At 49.2% G+C, this 18,307-nt stretch overlaps 4 protein-coding genes across 4 annotated transcripts; 3 read left to right on the top strand and 1 right to left on the bottom strand.

Moving 5' to 3' along the window:
* Nucleotides 1–1,743: 1,743 nt before the first annotated feature.
* BP5553_08315 (Uncharacterized protein) lies at nucleotides 1,744–3,378 on the top strand (the record flags this gene model as incomplete). The annotated part of the gene is made up of 1 exon (XM_032016938.1): nucleotides 1,744–3,378. The coding sequence occupies one exon, from the start codon at nucleotides 1,744–1,746 to the stop codon at nucleotides 3,376–3,378; it is 1,635 nt and encodes a 544-aa protein (XP_031867229.1).
* Nucleotides 3,379–4,427: 1,049 nt separating this feature from the next.
* On the top strand, nucleotides 4,428–6,644 carry BP5553_08314 (Winged helix DNA-binding protein; the record flags this gene model as incomplete). The annotated part of the gene is made up of 2 exons (XM_032016937.1): nucleotides 4,428–4,942; nucleotides 5,009–6,644. The coding sequence occupies 2 exons, from the start codon at nucleotides 4,428–4,430 to the stop codon at nucleotides 6,642–6,644; spliced, it is 2,151 nt and encodes a 716-aa protein (XP_031867228.1).
* Nucleotides 6,645–7,534: 890 nt separating this feature from the next.
* BP5553_08313 (uncharacterized protein) lies at nucleotides 7,535–9,129 on the top strand (the record flags this gene model as incomplete). The annotated part of the gene is made up of 2 exons (XM_032016936.1): nucleotides 7,535–8,049; nucleotides 8,142–9,129. The coding sequence occupies 2 exons, from the start codon at nucleotides 7,535–7,537 to the stop codon at nucleotides 9,127–9,129; spliced, it is 1,503 nt and encodes a 500-aa protein (XP_031867227.1).
* A 2,391-nt stretch (nucleotides 9,130–11,520) lies between these two features.
* On the bottom strand, nucleotides 11,521–13,499 carry BP5553_08312 (RNA-binding, RBD; the record flags this gene model as incomplete). Its single annotated transcript, XM_032016935.1, has 3 exons — nucleotides 11,521–12,455; nucleotides 12,507–13,074; nucleotides 13,140–13,499. 3 exons carry the CDS (start codon nucleotides 13,497–13,499, stop codon nucleotides 11,521–11,523), a joined length of 1,863 nt encoding a protein of 620 aa, XP_031867226.1.
* Nucleotides 13,500–18,307: the final 4,808 nt, after the last annotated feature.

Genomic DNA, 18,307 nt, shown 5'->3' with positions numbered 1-18,307 from the left:
TTGTTCTGCATCAAAGCATGTTTACCCAGTTGTAGGATATGTCCTATACGGAATCATTAGAAAATAACTGGAACACACTACCTCTCGCCCAGGAATTTTATATTTGAACGGGACAACACAAATGGGGTGGCTGAAAGAAACAATAAATCTTCGGAAATAGAGCTAGTACAAGTGTACCAAATTTCCAAAAGTTGCCCTTCGAGGTATTACCCTTAGCTCAAACTAACAAAATCCATTTTCAGTTCTAGTACTGAGTCGGATATTTTACATCAGGCTCCATTTGGAAAATATTATTGCAGCTAATCCACTCAAAATTAGTAATATCTAGCAGCGCGCTTGGGATTTCTTTTCTCAGCTCTAGGAGTAATTTAGACACAATTATACCACTCTCATTAAACCGCCGAGTCAATATACGCAACGGAACTGCGAGAGCATTCGCGGATCTCTTTCGTCAGGTACATACAAACCCGTATTGGATGGCATATGATTCTGTTTGCGGACAAGGGGGGCCAGAATTCCGAATCTGGATCTAAATGCACCGACGAAGTCGTACGTACAGTAATCAGCGAACTCGATAATTGCCCTCCACGAGCAAATTTTCCAATGCCAATCTTGAACAATTGGCCTTTGTTCTGGCGCCCGGAGAGGGATGGAGATCAGAAGGCGAGGACATAAAGTCATACAATATATACTATGAAGTTAGATCAAAGTTCAAAATACTGCTGTATCTCAGACGGATGGTGGATATGGAGCAGCAACAAACTAGACAGGTTGCATCTTCGACGAGCTCTTGGTGGTCTTGTAGGGTTGTTCCGACGTACCGAAACCAGGAGGGTTGACTGGCCACCAAGCGGCAGTTCCCCAAGTGCCCATACCGTGATATTAAGAGTATTACTGCATTTAACTCTAAAATCATTCTGAACTCAAATTTTCTGATAAGGTTCTGATAAGATCTGCATAACACGAGCTTGGATATTGGAAGGTGGGAAAACGGTGTTAAAGAGACGTCACCCAGTACTACTAGCCACTATGTACTTCTCCCATGAATACGAATTAAAACAATAATTAAAATTTGAAAAAGGCTTGGGTTCCTGCAAGAATATTGAAAATCTTAGATCACTTGTTGTCAAATGGCGGAAATTATTGCGTGGTTATGAGATTCTTGTGGGGTTCATTATGGCCTCTACATATTACATATTACATCTACCTCTATATCTCTGCTGAGTGCATAGAAATTACAGTTAAGTCGAATATTGAAAGGGGAGCGCAACTTCTGGAATATATTTTGAGACTCTAGATTATTTGATCTATTAACACCCTTGTGAGAGTCAAACCTACTGATATATAACTTCATCGTCTAACAGTTATACACGTTCCATGAGAGTTGAGCACTCGCTAAAGTAAAAATAGGGGGTTTCGTAGTACAAGACCACTCGTAAATATCGACAAGATATTCCAAATTTATCTTTAAATTAGCCTTCGTTATTTAAATCAAACCTCAAGGATATAGAAGGTTCTTTTCGACTTCTCTCCTCTCTTTACTTCTCCGTTTCGAGCGAGGTGCACGTGATCAGGCGATTCCGAGCGGATTTTGACGAATCAGCTACGGCTACAGCGCGCAACACTTTTCGATCGACATCAGCGCCAAACCTTTTCCAACTCTTGGATATTCTGCCCAAGGTCGCATTAATTTGCATACCTACAAGGCCAAACGCCAAATACTTCACTCACGTATCGCCCACGATGTCCTCCCTCTACAATCTCGAACCGCAACCCACCGCCTCCTGCATCCTCCACACAACTACCGGTAACATCTCCCTCGAGCTCTGGGCGCAGCAAATCCCGCTCACCTGCCGCAACTTCCTCCAGCTCTGCCTAGATGGATATTACGATAACACGATATTCCACCGGCTGGTCCCAGGGTTCATCATCCAAGGCGGGGACCCGACTGGCACTGGCAATGGTGGGGAAAGTATCTATGATGGAGGCGCATATTCGGAGCCGCGGGAGAAGGGCGGAATATGGCCTATGGAAGATCGCAAAGGGAAAAACGCAGGTATGAATGGTGTAGGGTTCAAAGACGAATGGCACAGCCGCATTAAATATAATCGACGAGGGCTGCTGGGCATGGCAAATGATGGGACAGAGAACTCGAATGGGAGCCAGTTCTTTATTACGCTCGGTAATACGCCAGAGCTGCAGAGCAAAAATACGTTGTTCGGGCGGGTGGAAGGCGAGACGATCTATAATGTTGCCAGGATGGGAGAATTGGAGGTTGGAGAAAACGAGAGGCCGCTGTACCCCCCCAGGATTACAAGCGTGGAAGTGTTGGTTAATCCATTTAAGGATATGGTGGGGAGGGAGAAGGCGGCCCCTGCGATTGCGGAAGTACGAAACGAGAAGGTTGTTGAGAAGAAAAAGAAGCGAAAGGTTGGGAAACAACTGTTGAGTTTTGGGGGCGAAGAGGGCGACGATATTGAGGTGCCAGTGGTGAAGAAGGCGAAAAAGTTTGATACGAGGATTGTGATGGATAATGGGGAAGCGCCCGAGCCGAATACAAAGGCGAAGGAGGCTCCAAAGGAGGTCAAAAGGAAGGCCATGAAGGCGGTATCAGTGGATTCATCTCCAGAACCAGCACTTTCTCCACCACCAAAAGCCCTACCCACTCGGGCCGCTAAGTTAGAAAGCCGGGATAGCTCTTCATCGCCAGAGCCAGTGGAGAAAGTCTCGTCGCTCCTTGATCGGACAAATGCTCAGATTGCGGAACTCAAGGCTTCCATGAAGCGCAATGTTCAAGCAGCGCCAGTTCTAGAGAAAAAAAAGTCTGCACTTGAGGAGATGATACCTAAAACCTCCATACGAGGGAGAAAACGACGCCCCGGGGCCAATGCCTCGTTAAAGGATGAACAACGAGCGGTAGACATTCTTAACGCATTTCGATCGAAGCTGGACCAAGCACCACCAGAGAAAGAAACGTCTAAAGTCGCGCCCACGCTGGAAGAAAGAGATAAAGACCGAGTTGCAGAGGATGACGAGGAAGCAACCCTTTGCGATCTCCATTTTATAGCCGATTGCCAGTCATGCAAGAAATGGGATGCCCGAGCTGAGGCCGACCAAGCTGCTGATGACGAGGGTATTGGATGGATGTCACATGCGCTGTCTTTCAAAGAGGACAAATTAGGCAAAGATTTAAGTTATCGGAAGAAGGCGGAGGAAGAGCTGGTGGTTATCGATCCAAGGGAGAAGGCCCGGACTTTGAAGGAGGAGAAGAAGGCACAGAGGGAAGCGAGAAGTGGTGGATCGGGGAGAGAATGGGATCAGGCTAGGAATGACAAGCTGGCCCGGGCTTCTGCGCTGGCGGGGCGAGCGGCCAAATAAAGCATAAGGCAGGAGGCTTTGTAGGTGAAAGTAATACAGCCCCTTTTTCACAGCAGTAATCTGTACCCCATAGGGCAGTTGGTGATCTATGCAGTCTCAGGTCTAAGAAAGGATCTGTCACTCCCATCTAGCGGACCTATCGATGCTTACTAGCAATAGAAAAAGTCTAATAAGCTTCTGGCCGTTACAGTAAGATAGATCATTGAGGAGAATTGCCTATAGATGCGACAAGGCTTCAGCCTTACGCTAGAAGCCTCGCAGCCTGTTGCTCCAGCACCTCAACCACCGCTGCTGATTGGGTCGCTAAAGACGTCACTTCGCCTAGAGTGATATTCCCCGTAGTCTCCCCGGCCCCTTAGCGGTAGCCGTACCTGCTCTGACGAAGTTACAAAATTATATCACATCACTACTCCATGAAATCACTCCAGCTTCGCCCTGCAATCGTTACACATCCAGTCGACACAATGAAAAGAACCCCGGCATTCTGAAACCATCTGTACCCATTGTCCGCAAACGAATTTAAGGCGCCCCGTGATTGCCACGACTCCCGCCCAAGACTGCAGCGTCCCGAACTCCCCGCATACGCCCTATTGCGATAGCGATCGACAAGACGACGACGACGGCTCTTTCGCGCCTAAGTCGCGGATTCAACTCGCTTTGTGGGACAATACAACTTCTTCTAGAAAGGAAAGGCTTTCCGGCCGCTCAGCATTTATTGTGCGAAACCTTCCTTTGGATACCTTGCTGGCCCGCTATTAGAGGCTTAAGCCGCCAGTTCCTCACCCTCCTTCTCCAAAACTGTCATCTTCCCCGGCCCACGCAAACCGAACCAGAACACCTACAGCCAACGACAGAAATAGAGCCAAACAGAATAGATCCGGCAATACACATAAACAGAAAACCGCGCGCGACTTCGAGTTGCTCGCATACGCAGGCGCCTGAAGCTCCAAGGAAGGCAGGCTGCAGCCAGCCTCGACCGGTCGCCATATCATACGTCGTTTTCTTGCGAGTGCAGGACCCACCACATTATCACCCCGATACTCGCTCTTATGCCCTCCTCAAATTCGAATCCCAAGAAACGGCCAGCGCCCGGAGCGTCACCCGCGGTGCAAATGGCACAGATGCCGTTGCCCCAGCCTTACGCGCAGGCCGCACATGCTCAGATGCTGAACCAGGATCTGGATTTGTTAGGGTACAACCAAAGCGCTGAAAATACCGTATTTCAGGACCCATTGATGTATAATCTGAGCAATTTCGAACCTGATCCAAATGCGGCTCCACAGCAGCAGCAGCCGCAACTCAACCAGCCAACCCCGGGGCTATCAACGCAATTAGCCCGCAGGCCCATCAATCGTCAACTCCCCCAAACGGGGCCGAATCCGTCGTATGATGCTACTGGCGACCCTTGGGCTCAGTTTGTAGACGATTCAATGCACAACCAACACCCGAACCCTGGGATGGAGACTGACAACATCGAACTCCTGGAGGAGAGAGCTGCTATGGCTAAGAGGGATGCACAAGCAAAGCGAAAACAGATCCCCCCATTTGTACAGAAATTAAGCAGGTAGGCATCGCCCCACATTCCGGACCCGTCTTGTTTATGGACTTATGCTAATATATTCTTGGCTAGCTTCCTCGATGAATCGAAGAATACGGAGTTGATACGATGGTCAGATCGAGGCGATTCGTTTGTTGTTCTGGACGAAGATGAGTTTGCTAAGAGATTGATACCCGAACTGTTTAAGCATAACAATTATGCGTCATTCGTCCGACAGCTTAACATGTACGGCTTCCATAAGAGGGTGGGACTTTCGGATAATTCAATGAAAGCAAGCGAAAGAAAGAACAAGAGCCCCAGCGAGTATTACAACCCATTCTTCAAACGTGGCCACCCGAATCTACTGTGGTTGATCAACAAGCCAAAGGGCGGATCGTCAAAGGCCAAAGGCACCAAGAGGCCGAAGAACGACGATGCAGAACTAGACAGCGACGAGGAGGGAAGAGATGGCATCGAAGAGATATATCGTGAACATATGCCAGGTGGCCAACGAGCTATTTCCCAAGTACCGGAGTCGGGGCCCCTTCAGAAAAGAGAACTTGCTGTCGTTCAACACCAACTTGCGGAAATCCAGAAGCAACAGGGCGCCATTACTCACGCCTTATCAGGACTTCGGAAAGATCATAACCAGCTCTTCCAACAGTCGCTGAATTTCCAGCAACTACACGATAGGCATGAAAACTCTATTAATGCTATTCTTACATTCCTCGCTACGGTCTATAACAGAAGCTTAGATGGCAATGGGCCCCAAAATTTCGCCAAGATGTTCGGCAGCGGGATTCCCCACGAGCAACACAGTCAAGGCAATGTTGTTGAGATCGGAGGGCCTTCAAACGGGACACAAAGTAGTCCAGGAAGACGACAACCGCGGCTCCTCATGGCCCCTCCTGCTGCCCAGGCCCGCGCGGCATCATCAGCGACATCTACGTCAGCCTCAACGACTCCAAATCGTCCTCAACATGCGCGTAAAAAGTCGCGTAAATCAGGGACCGTTGAAGAATTATTTGAGAGTTCTCCTACAGATTCCACCACTGTCAAGTCAGAAGCAGACCAACAGCAACCCGATATGATGCTAAACATAATCAACAACGCCAATGCACAAACTCCCCCGAACCCTAGTGGGATGGAATTTCCAGAGATGCTCTCTCACTATGAGAATGCCAACGGCCAATCTCCACTCACCTCGGAGGAACGAGACAGTATGCTCCAGCTTATGGCCAATAACTCCTCTGCTCCCGGAACCAACAACGCACTCGTCAGCCCAACACCTCCGGAGCCGCCTGCGTTGGAAAATCTGGAACTCACTTCAGCTGAAATTGACCGGCTGATGCAGGTGCATAGTACAACCGGGGCTCAGATAAACGATCTCAAAAATATCATTGAGCAGCCTCTCAACCCACCTGTGTATGGGTCTGGTCTAGATGATAATAACTACATGAACGTCATGGAATCTAGTGACGGGCATAACCCCAATGTTGAATTTGATCAATTCCTTGACCCTGGAGCACTATATGGCTATGACCATCTCCACAACCCAAATTCAAGCATGGGAGAAGGGCATTTTGATCTGGGAATGGATGGCACTACTGATGGCGGCATTGTAGAGACACCGTGTAGCAGTGGAGCCGCCACGCCGGAAAACAATGGCCTGAGCGATCTAACAGACGATCCCATGCGGAGTCCAAGCAGGAAGCGACGCAGAAGATAAATTCCATCGCGAAGTACGATGGTTTATACTGGGGACGGACTCAACTGTCGGTTTCAGCGGGTGCGACTTTATTAAGACTCGGGACGTCGGCGAAGGGGAATGTATTATGATATGATGGGTATGGTTCACGACCGCGACGGCCGAGTTATATATGGGCGCATACCGGCACGAATGTACGGACTTTTTGCCCACGCTAGATCGGTAGGCAAAGAGCAGGGCTTAACACATACCGATTGGTTTGACATATGTCCGAATGTGGAGCAACGCGTTGAAAGTGCATAGCTTCTAATAGATAAATATTCACTTGATCCAAACTTTCGTTTTCTCTGGGATTTCAGGCTTGACAGTGGCCCAACTCAAGCGAGATATCCGGGTTATTGTATTATCATTTTAGAGTTCGTGAGCAGTCTACCGAGGAAGTTTATTCCTTGTTTCTAAGTCATTTAAAATACGGAAACAACGATGTGTACAGGCAACCCCATTACCGTGGGTAGGTGCGTCGAAGCACATTCCGTCTCATGTTATTTGTCTCTTTTCCTGTCTCCTATCCATCTTCATACTCCTCCTGCCAACATCAATATCAACAGCATTCATTCATTTCCATTGATAGACTCGTAACGGCGCTATCAATTCGATCGTTACCATCGCCAGATCGCTCAACCATCAACAATTAATGTCTCCGACTTCTTTCTAAGCATACGGCCCTCTTTCATCCTCCTCAACCGAAAGAATAAATTCACAGGTGACCACACGTACCATCCATCCGCTAAGAACGTCTATCACTCCCACCACTTATGTCTTCCCACGGCGGAGGAATTTTTTGAACACCACACCCGCAAAATCGGACGACTTGAGATCACACTTATAACTACCACCCCATTCAACGAACCATGCTATCAACACCTAGCACGCTACTAAGTTCAGATCACCCGAGCGCAAAGGTTGATCAAAGCAGCAGTACCAGCAGCACCCCGTCTCCAGAACAGTCTCCATCGCCACCGCCTCAATTCCACCAGGAGAGCCTCGTGAATGTCAACGATGCCCTGTATAAAATTTCAGACGAGCAGGACAAGCTGTTCAACGAGGAAATTCGGCATACGTCGCTTACAGATAGACAGCGTGCCGAGGCCATCATGAAGATTCGCTCCGTTAGCATGAATGCATCGTTACCTATATATCTGTCCGTCAGCGAACCTAGGGCAAGTTTACACGCTGCTTCCCACGCTTCTTCAGGTGGTGAAATAAAGGCCGAGGGCGCTCATTCTCCAGAAACCTGTCATCCGGATAAAAAGCGCATTCTCAGGATTCTACTGAATAAGGACGACCTGGCGGGTAACGAATGGATGATTGACATGGCATTGGGCAAGAGGACCTTTATCTCGAAAAAGGAGACATCCTTAGGGATGTAGACCCCTCAGCCCCTCGCCGTCTGCCGCGTTCACCCTATATTCCAGTTTGCAACTCCCATAAAGTTATCTCCACCAAAGGGCCTTATAGACCTGGGCTACGTGGTGGCTTTCTGAAGTCCTCGCATGATGTAGATGGAAGGAAGGAAGAAACCTCCGAGAATGAAGAAAGCCCTGGTAGTAGTTCACATGAACAGGGCGTGGGCTACCACTATCCAACGGCTACTACAGTGCCCACTGAATCTGCCAATCGTGGGCAGGTCAATTCCTCAAGTCCACCGTCGCAACCGCAGAGATATTTAGCAGGCGACAAAGAGTTGCTATACCAGGGCAGTACCCTCGACAGAGAGCTCTCTCGGAGATCCATCAAGGATAACGATTCAGTCAACTCACCTATACGTCTTTCACGCTCAGTAGACAAAATCATCCGCTGCCGATGGTTTGAACCGAAAATTTCCGGATTTGGACCAGGGATATCTTACCTGATACGCTGGGCTCCAGCTTGGGTTTCGGAGGAAAAATATTGGTCGTGCCGGCAAACTGCCATTGGAGAGATCTACGGGAGAAGGGATGGGCCAGATGGGAGAGAGATCCTTGTGACATGGAATGATAGCTGGGTATCATTTGAAGGGCGGGATACTTGCAGCATGGATGAAGTATTGAGTATTGCATCTTCTGAGGAGGGGCAATATGGACCGTGTGATAGAGAGAGAATTAAAACATGGGTAGATGAGATATTCAATACCTTGCCGCGGGGGGCCACAGCTGCTGAAACTCTAGGTCTCGCAGAACTTGATGGTCTCTCGTTCAACACTGAGACGTCCGTGACCCTGAGAGGTAACGGTTTGGCTTCGAGCAGAAAGGGAAGACGGAATGCTACAGATGATTCTAGCGATGCAGATTCCGCCAACGCATGCTCCAATAATACAGGCGACGAGAAACCAGTTCAGAGCGAACCGTTATCGTCAAAAATAGCTGACCAGGCGGTGGTGACTCAAGAAGAACAATCGTCCACAATTCATATAGACAATTGGCCAGAGGAAGAGTTATCTCAGGTAACGAACTCGGTACGTGGCTAAATGACTATCCACCCTGTGCTAGTCAGCCAGCCACAATGCCCAGAAGGGAACTGGAAACTGTCGAGATTTAACGTTGGGTGAAGAGCACCACCACCGAGAACATAGGCGGCGATGATGCTGTATCTGTGCCTCTAGCACATAAACATGAACCCCCCCCCCGACTGTATTTCAAAGCGATGATAGGAATAGGAGAGAGCAGGCATATATGCGACTGTCGCCTACAGCTGTGTCTAGTGAAGAAGGTCAACCCGATTGGAAGGTTCCATCAGGGACAGTGACAGAGATGAAGTGTTGAATAAGAGGGAGTTGGCACAGAGACGATCATGTTAGATACACTCGAAGTTAGTACTGAGGTGTTTAGCTTTTGAACTTCCCACTGTACTCGTTTGTTTCTATCAGTATCTTGGTGGCTATTTGGGATTATTAGAGCGGGGCTAGATTTGATAGCGGGGTTTGCATCATTATTATTTTCCAAGGTCGAAGTTTTGATTTATTTTCATACCGACCCTAGCATAGCGATTCCGAATAATAGCTATAGTTCATGGCACAGTCTGGCACGTCGCCAAAACCTATGTAGTGTTTGCAGACATTCCGTAGTAACTAATTGTACTGTTAAGGAGCGAATAGCAAATCCTTGAAAATCCTTGACTTCTTTGCAAATCAATAGAGGGTTTGGCTTGAGCTATTTAGGAGACGAGTTACCATGACTCGACCGAGACTCGGGATTTGTCTTCTCTTTGTCTTGTATACTTTATACGTTGTTCTTATTAGCATACAGACCTCAAGACGTATTCTACTTATTGGTACAAAATTAGAACGACGATGCCTATGACATCACATCACTGAAAACATAAGAGAGTGAGCTTTTCGGTTGCTAACCGAACCGATATGAAGGTTGGCTAGCGGTTAAATAGAACGAAGCTGGGGCAAAACGCCACTTTTCTAGGAACAATGACAGTTATGCCATTACGCTAGCGAGTCAAAATAGAGCGGGGCTCTTTTAGGGTTTGTAGCATAGTCAATGATGGTTTGTAGCATAATGAATAATATACAGAAGAGGCTAGTCAGAGACCAAGAGGCAAAAGCACAGCACAGGGTGTCCTTTCTCCTCTGACCTCCATTCCACCAGGCAGGAGAAGTTATATATCTCCATTTAATCCAATAAGTCTACGGTATCCCTTTCCTATTCAACATCGTCCGACTTGAGTAGCATTCGCTAGTGGATCTCGCGCGGACTGAGAGGCGAACCCCGCCTAACAGGTGTGAGTCCGACTCGACGATGGGAGCAGGATTGATGATTCGAAGTAATAAAGGATGATCGCAATGCAGCGATCAATGAACACATATGCAGCACATAAACACCAATACCGTACAGTAGCAGGCGAACAAAGGACAAGCGAGCATAACAAATTTTCAATTCACAATTAATCCAATTCAGTCTTTCCAAGCAGTGTAACGTCCCGTTACTTTTTCTTCTCTTCGTATTCTCTCATCAAAAGGTCGGAAGGATCCAAAAGGAAAAGGAAACTCGATAATATATATATACGTATATATGCGCCAGCTAGAGAAGAAGAAGGGTGATGACTACACCCTGTGTATTAATCGGATCGAGTTTCCATTCTCAATCCGGATCCAGTTCCAGTTCCGCCTCCTTATACATGATATGCCGGTGAGTCCGGGTATCCTTAATCATCCAGTATCCATTGCATCCCAAACCAACCAAGTAGTGTAAGATGATGCAGTAATGTAAAGTTGGAGAGGGTCATAACAGCGTAAGAATCGTGATGGTTGCCCAATCGCTGTATTTGTTTCGCGTTTCACAAATGGTATCCTAATCCTTCGTTCGTACGCTCGTGCGGGTTTTTATAGTCGTTTCATCAAGATCGAGTTGCGGTAAGGTTATTAAACTCGATTCGCGTGGCTTTTTGAGAGATATTCAAGGTGATTCAAAGAAGCAAATTCGTCGTATTTCATCCGGATCCATCTGATTTGCTTGGAATGTGTAGCAAGTACCCATACCAAAAATATGTACTGGCGCCGTTCCATAGTAGAGAGTGTGATGTCCAACAGTAGACGATCGGTGTGGCGTGAGAGAACATGGTAAGTACAACAACCAGGAGAACGCGATAAAACAAAGCTCAACAGGCACCCATGGATAACAATAGCGCTCTAAACCCGGCGGTGGGGACAGGGCGGATCGCAACAAACCGGACAGGAGCCGAGCACTATACTGAAAGTTTAAATGGCCGATGTGCGAAGCAAGGCAGTCAATGCTCCTGCACACTATATATCTCGTGTAATCTTCGTCACTTCATAAAAGGTCGTCTTTCTCATCAAGAAAGTATATCACAGGAATCGACCGTTTGAAGGGCCGTTTCGATCGGAAGAATCTTAAGCTCTGTTATCATCCCATCCCCGTTCGATGCTTTTCAGATCAAGCTCACCACTTCCTTGGTTGCGGTGTCCATTCTGCCGGGGTCTTGAAAACCCCGATCCCCAATCACTGACGGGTCCACGGGGTTGACGCTCTGGCACTGCTGAGGCACCGTTCCGGGGGTTCTCGTCATAGTTATTCCCATTTACCGGGCGTTGGCTACCGATAGGGCCGGTGCTGGAAGTGTGAACTTCTCTCTCTTGCCCAATGCGTCCATTCGGCCGGTTCGCACTTGGGCGATCAAACCCAATGGTCATGTTGCTGAGGCCGTTCAGGAGGAAGGCTTCGTCTCGGTTATTCATTGGACCACCAGCAGACGTAGGGGTCAGATTCGGGGTTCCGGAGGCTGCAGACGAGTGACCGTAGTCAGCATATCTTGAAATATTTTGGGAAGGGTTGGCCGGATAACTAGCAACAGATTGTGCAGGTGAAGGTGTGTACGAACGCAAGTCAGCGAATGATTTGGCGGCACGAAGATTATGAGCCGCGCTAAGACCCAACCCAGGAGATCCTGGGATGTCAAGAAGACCAGAACCTTGACGACCGAGCGTGTGGTTGTAATAGCTGGAATCATTGGCCCGAGATTCGCTGAAGTCGATTGTCGCAGCACGATTCAACCCCCGGCGGGATTCATTGTAATAGCTCGAGGGCAGCTGGGGCACCGGGGGGCTGATGGCGCTCTGTCTGGTCTTGAAAATTTGGACACAACGACCGTCACCAACACCCTCAGATCGGTGCTCAAGACCCATGTTGTGGGCTAGGGTATGGATTGTGCGCCGGTCGGCTGGTGAGAGGGTACTCGGGAAGACGAAGATCTCGCGGTTTGAGTCGTTCTTGAACAGCATGAGGTCGCTGTAGTAACTGAGAGTCGTTGGGTCGTTCATGTCGACATCTGGAACAGGTATCAGCGGTGGCTCCAGTGCAAGGGACAGGTGGCACTCACCAATCTTGCCACGGAATTGGACTGGCGATGGTGATGCGGAAATGGTATTGGAGTGTAAAGAATTCACTGATGTTTGAGAATGAAGCGGAGGGGCGCCACTAGTAATCGGCCGATGTTGTTCTTCCAATTGCCCACGCCTCTCTCTCTTGTCCCGCTCAATCCTTTCTCGTTCAGCAGCTGGCAGCATCTTCTTGTATTCGACCCTCAGCTTCCTCCCCTGAAGGTCCATATGATTCATAGCTTCGATAACTGTTGAAGTCTCTTCGGCGGTGGTGAAGTTCGCAAATGCCAATCCCCTGAAGACGCCATTATCAAAGTGGTAGTTGAAAGCATAGGGGAGTGGGAGGTTCATCTCTGTCATGAGAGCCACTAGAGATTCTTTTTTTACAGCGAACGGGATGTTCTTGATGACTATTGCGGTCGGGATAAGCTCGTCATGGTCGTTTGGAGGGGGTGAGATTCGAGGATGGGATTGCATGTGTGACTGGTTGTATTGTCCATTCATCCCGTTCATTTGTTGGTGCATGCCAGCATTTTGCATCGAGCCCATCTGCGAGTCGAGCCAGTTCTGAAGCAGTATCAGCATCACAGTCCGCCACAGGTACCATCACGATATAACACAAGAGCACTTACAGAAGGCAGTCCCGTGCGACGAGTGGAGGGCTTGACGCGGCCCGTTCCACCCATGGTGTTGATACCGTTAATACCGTTCATACCACCGTTCATGTTGCCCCCGCCATAGTTCCAAGTCTGGTTGTCATAGGAGTAATTCGAATGGAGTGTCGCGGAAGGCATCCTGTCAAATCTGGGAGTGCTGTCGTAGCGCGTTGCTGCGTGGTCCTCTTGGCCGTAGAGGCCCTGGGGTAGTTGCGCCCCGTAGTTCTCGAACTGCCGCGAAGGCTGGCGATTCAGACCAAGGCCATTATATCGTCCACTGACAGGTGAGCGGTTAGACGCGAAGTCCTGGTACATATCTTGGTATTGCTGTGACATCGTGAGTTCATAGAAAGAGCCGGCGGCTCTGTCTTGCTGAGGGAGAAGGCCGCGCTGGTTGGGCTAATAATGTATGATGCAAGGAGCCGGGCAGTGGCACGCAGACGCAGATGCAGCTCAAAATGCCTGCTCTGGCCCAGAATTGACTTCTGGTTTTGAGCTCGTGCAGCGGGAACGGGAGGGCTGCAAGATCTGCGTCTAGACACCGCGCAGTACAGGCGGCGTAGCTTTGCACTTGGTGATGTGCAGAGGCGCTCTGCGGTCGACAAGGACTTGAGTGATCCCTATATTCGACTCTAGCTCCGAGTCCTGTCCTCGAGGTTGGGGTGCAGATGCAGATGCAGCTGGGTATTCGAGCTTTTGTAGGGGGCAGGTCTCTCTTTGCCTTTGCCTTTTCCTGTTCAGCCGAAGGGGGCACGGGGGGGAGGATCGTATCGAATCGTGACGAGTTTCTTGGACTGCACTCAGCGTGGCAACGTCGTCGCTTGCGCAGTTGTCTCTCGGCGTGGCCGTCGTCAATCAATCAAGAGAGAGGGAGAGGCACTCGAGGGGGTGGGTGAGGAGTGTGGGGGTATTGGATGTTGATGTTTGGAGTTGTTGATGTTCAGAGCAGAGAGGAAGAGAAATAAGGTCGAAGGTGCGAAGTGAGAGATGATTTTGAGAGGCTGCGTGAACCACCTGAGGGTCGCGCTAAGCCCGATTGGGCCCGCGACAGCGCCTGGTGTTCGTTTGGTTTGTACCAGGAGGAAACGGTCGTAAACAGTAGTGAACGGTAGTCAAGGCGGTAGTCAACGGTAGTAAATGATAGTAAATGATACTGTCAACACTACTGGGACTAGGGACCAACTCGCAAATCGCCTTGAAGCTCTAAGGGGGCCGAGATTTTAAAGTTCACGACTACAGCACTGCACTCTATGCTCTACTTCTCTACCTCTTTGGCTACTACACCACTCACCACTACAATCCTGCACTTCTTCACTCCCCGCCCCTCGATCGTCACTCTGCTCCACATTCTCATCCACATGTGCTGAACCAAGCTCCGGCATCATACCGGTCGTTGCGACAAGATGAGGCCCCAGAGCGACGACGTCCGGACCTCTGCGTTGTGCGCATCGTATCACTAGGCGTGGACGGGGTTCTGGTGTAAGAGTGGCGATGAGATGATGGCCGGGAAGACGCTCGCTACCACTGAAGGTCGCTGAACAGCTCTAGCAACCACTACTCGTCCCCAGCACTGGCAGCAAGGGCGCCGTCGCAATCATGGCGACGCGCTGATGTCAGTGAGACCCTGGCGAGACCATGGCATGCCCGGGTATTCTCGGTGAGAGGAGCGCGAACGTGAGCAGAAGCAGAAGCAGAAGCTGGAAGCAGGAGCACGAGCAGGAGCCATCAAGTACAAATTACAATAATGAAAAGTAGAGCAGAATGCACCCTGTTGGATGTCATCACGGCGGGAATCTTGGCCGCCCAGGTGTCGTGCGACCTGCTACCACCGAAACCATGAGGACCTGGACAACTGGACGGTCGCCCAAAGGGCACTGAACCGAGAGCCACCTGGAAGGCTGGAAAGGGGAGGCCGGGAGAGAGAAGAGGGAATGGCTAGATTCTTCCCAGGTTAAGGGGATCCGCGCACGGCCAGCGATGGGGGGCGTGAAATTTGACGTTCTGGTGGCCGCAGCAAAGGGGCCTTCAGCGATGTCGACGACGATCATAGGAGATTATTACGGAGCCAGGAGTGGAGTAATCATCCCAAACTGATATCTTCGGACGCTCCAGTGGCGTGGCGCGGGACTCACTCAGTTGCTAACCATACGGAGCAGTATGCAGGAACCATGAGACAGGAGTGCTTGCGCATGTACGGAGTAGGGAGCAGTCACCGCTACGACGCGCAATAATATTGTGTTCCCTACGAAGTACGTTCGTATGTATGGTCACAACAGGCGGAGGTCCAGCTGGCTGGTACTTCCATACCTAGGTATTTATATGCCGGCGAGATGAGCAACAGGCGCTATGCGTTCTAAGGCAGGGACCGGCGGATTCTCATTGCGTGTATTCGATACTCGGAGCAAGGAGACTAAAGCGAAGCCGTCTGGTCCAAAGAAAGGCTTCATGGCATGCATGCTACATTTATTGGTTTGAGCAAGGAGACCAGTGAACGAGTCGAAGCTGGTCCTGCACATTCGGTTGGATTCTCTAAGTCCCTTGGCGACTGGCAACACTTGCGCAGTTGCGCTCCCCACGACAATATTTAGATCGACAAGGGCCTCGAGTTTTAATATTGCTATTGAAAACCTTTACGAAGTACAGGACTCCGTATGTGGCATCGGACTTCTGCAGCAGCCTAGCTATTGGAGTCTCAAAGAAAAGGAGTCGCGGTTCGATGAAGGGTCGTCGGGTGGTTCAATAATAATCCTGCAGCTAAGAACATATACATCTGCGACTATTAATCTACTTTTCATCGGCCCCGCAGATGGATCCTGTACGCGGGGGACAAGTATCCTCGTCGCCGCATGTATAGTTGGCCTTACTTGTGATAAAATCGATCAGTTAAGGAGGGAAAACAATAATAACAAACGCCCCCAGAGTTAGCATATTATCCGATTTAGCGCGCCTTGTCTCTTTTCCGCTGGGTGTCGTTGCTAACGATTCCGCTGACAGCATGAGAATTGGCATAAACACTGCCGAGTCAGTGTTGATAGGGCAACGACAGAGCGAAGGAAGTCGGAAGTGCATGCCAGCGAGAATAAACTTTGACCTTCTCAACTAAACCCCGCCAAAAAGGAACCTTAGGGCCAGAAAAAGCATGTCAAGTGGCGCCTGGAATGATCTCCTCTAGTAAGCACGAAGTACAGGAGGGGCTAAACGATACTTGCTTTTGGGATGACGCCAGCGCCCAGTTCAGATATGATGAAGATAAGAATGAGGATGCACAGAAAAGGAGGAGATATATTATTGTGAATCAAGATTCATGAGCCGATGATCTCGTGAAAATGGGCTTTTTTTGCCGGATGTCTCATGCTCTGGCATTCGGTTCGCCCCGCCGGCCTGGCGATCATACCCACGCACGGGGAAAGGAGAAGAAGACGCCCGCCCGCTGGCCCCTGCGTCAAGCAGAGTCAGGAGCCAACAAGGCGAAAAGGGGCAGCAATTGGTATCCTAGCAAAGCCAGAGACCCCTAGGGATTGCCGAGTGCAGTATGTACAAATTACAAAAAGTAGGGGCCTACCTACATACTGGCTCTATGTTCCGCACAAAGTTATTTATACTTCCGGTCAATCCAGGCTCAGAGAGCAGTTTGCAATTCCCTGAGCAGGTCAGACGGGGGACCTCAAGGTCATTAGCTTGCCTACGATATTTACACTCGTCGATAACCTATCCATATCTACGTACACCCTGGCACATCTGAACCCTGAATTCTGAAGCTGGTCTTCGCCCGATAATGCCAATCTTCTCCCCGGAAACAAGCAAGGTCCATTTGAAACACGGCATTTGTGAACAGTTGGCCCAGGATTGAAATATCGGGCGGGGAAAGGACACCGACGTCATGCGTGTTTGTTTGAGGTTCTCGAGGCTCGAGTACCAATTTCTTTACGCCACGGCGTCTCCCTTCGAAGCCCTTGTGAGATAACCGGCCAAAGTTTGTTATTGCCAGCTTCGATGCTCTTACATAGCTCTATCAACCCTAATTCGACGGTGTTGCTACATTTTGAATCGCCTTGGCGGATACATTAGCAATGTCAGCCAGCTGAAAAAGGGAGAAGTAGCTCTAAATCGGATAATCTGAAAATTTTGGGTACGGAGAAGGTAGATATCGGTTAAATAATTAAAGTAAGTCGAAATCTGTCCACAGAAAAAAATCGTACGAAGTATCGAAGGCTTAATCAAAGAAACGACAGATTTATATTATAAAAGCAAATCTGATTCCGGTCTTGGTACGGAGTACGGACGGATATCTCCTAAGTCGTCGGGTGGCTTAATACCTAGGGACCTAGGTTATGATCCTGCAGCTAAGAGCATATATTTGAGCTTTATATGCATTGGAAGGAATATAGAAACACGAATCCGCTTCTCGCCGTCCTATACATCTGCGGCTATTAATATACTTTTCATCCGCCCATAGATGAATCGCATACGCGGGAAAAAGTATCGTCGTCGACCCCAATTCAAACAATTGCAACCGCTACCGCGCTCCGTAGGTACTGTGTGTCCGGAGTCCAGCCTCTATGAATACGGCTTCATGCTGACAGGAACTGGCGAATCCTAACGTTCGAATCGGTTTGTTGTCTAATGTACGGATTTCGTATGGGTTTCTGCGCCCGGCTCCCCGTTCGCTTGCGAACGGGCCTCTGGAATCTCTGGGCGCCATTCATCAACCTTCCTCAGCTTCCGTAAACCCTGGTCCGATCTTTCGAGACCGTCGAAGCTCGGGTCCGGGGTTAGTCATGTGATGTTATCGATGGTCAGTCTTCCAGGCTCCAGTCGTCTGTGTCAGCTGGTCAGATATACGAGGTTTCCTTTGGCCACTGGGAGGGCTGAGTCAGTCACTCGACCGAGTTGCCGCAATAGGACCGTCCATGTGGCCGAATGTGCCTCATGTGACGGAGTAACTGAGGACTCAAGGGGGGCACGAGTACAACACAACCGACAAAGCAATATAGCGATCCTATTGACTAATCTACGAAGAAACATCATGCCTAATTACGCTTATGGTAGCTATCTACTACGCATATATTTCTCCTTCTGGTCTGAGTTAATTGTTAACTATCATATATGGCTAATATTATTTCCGTTGTGCTATAATATAATAT

The sequence above is a fragment of the Venustampulla echinocandica genome, assembly GCF_003357145.1.
Source record: "Venustampulla echinocandica strain BP 5553 chromosome Unknown scaffold_7, whole genome shotgun sequence".
Lineage (NCBI taxonomy): Eukaryota > Fungi > Ascomycota > Leotiomycetes > Helotiales > Pleuroascaceae > Venustampulla > Venustampulla echinocandica.
Note: the sequence above shows the minus strand (reverse complement) of the source record. Positions and strands in the feature narration are given on the sequence as shown.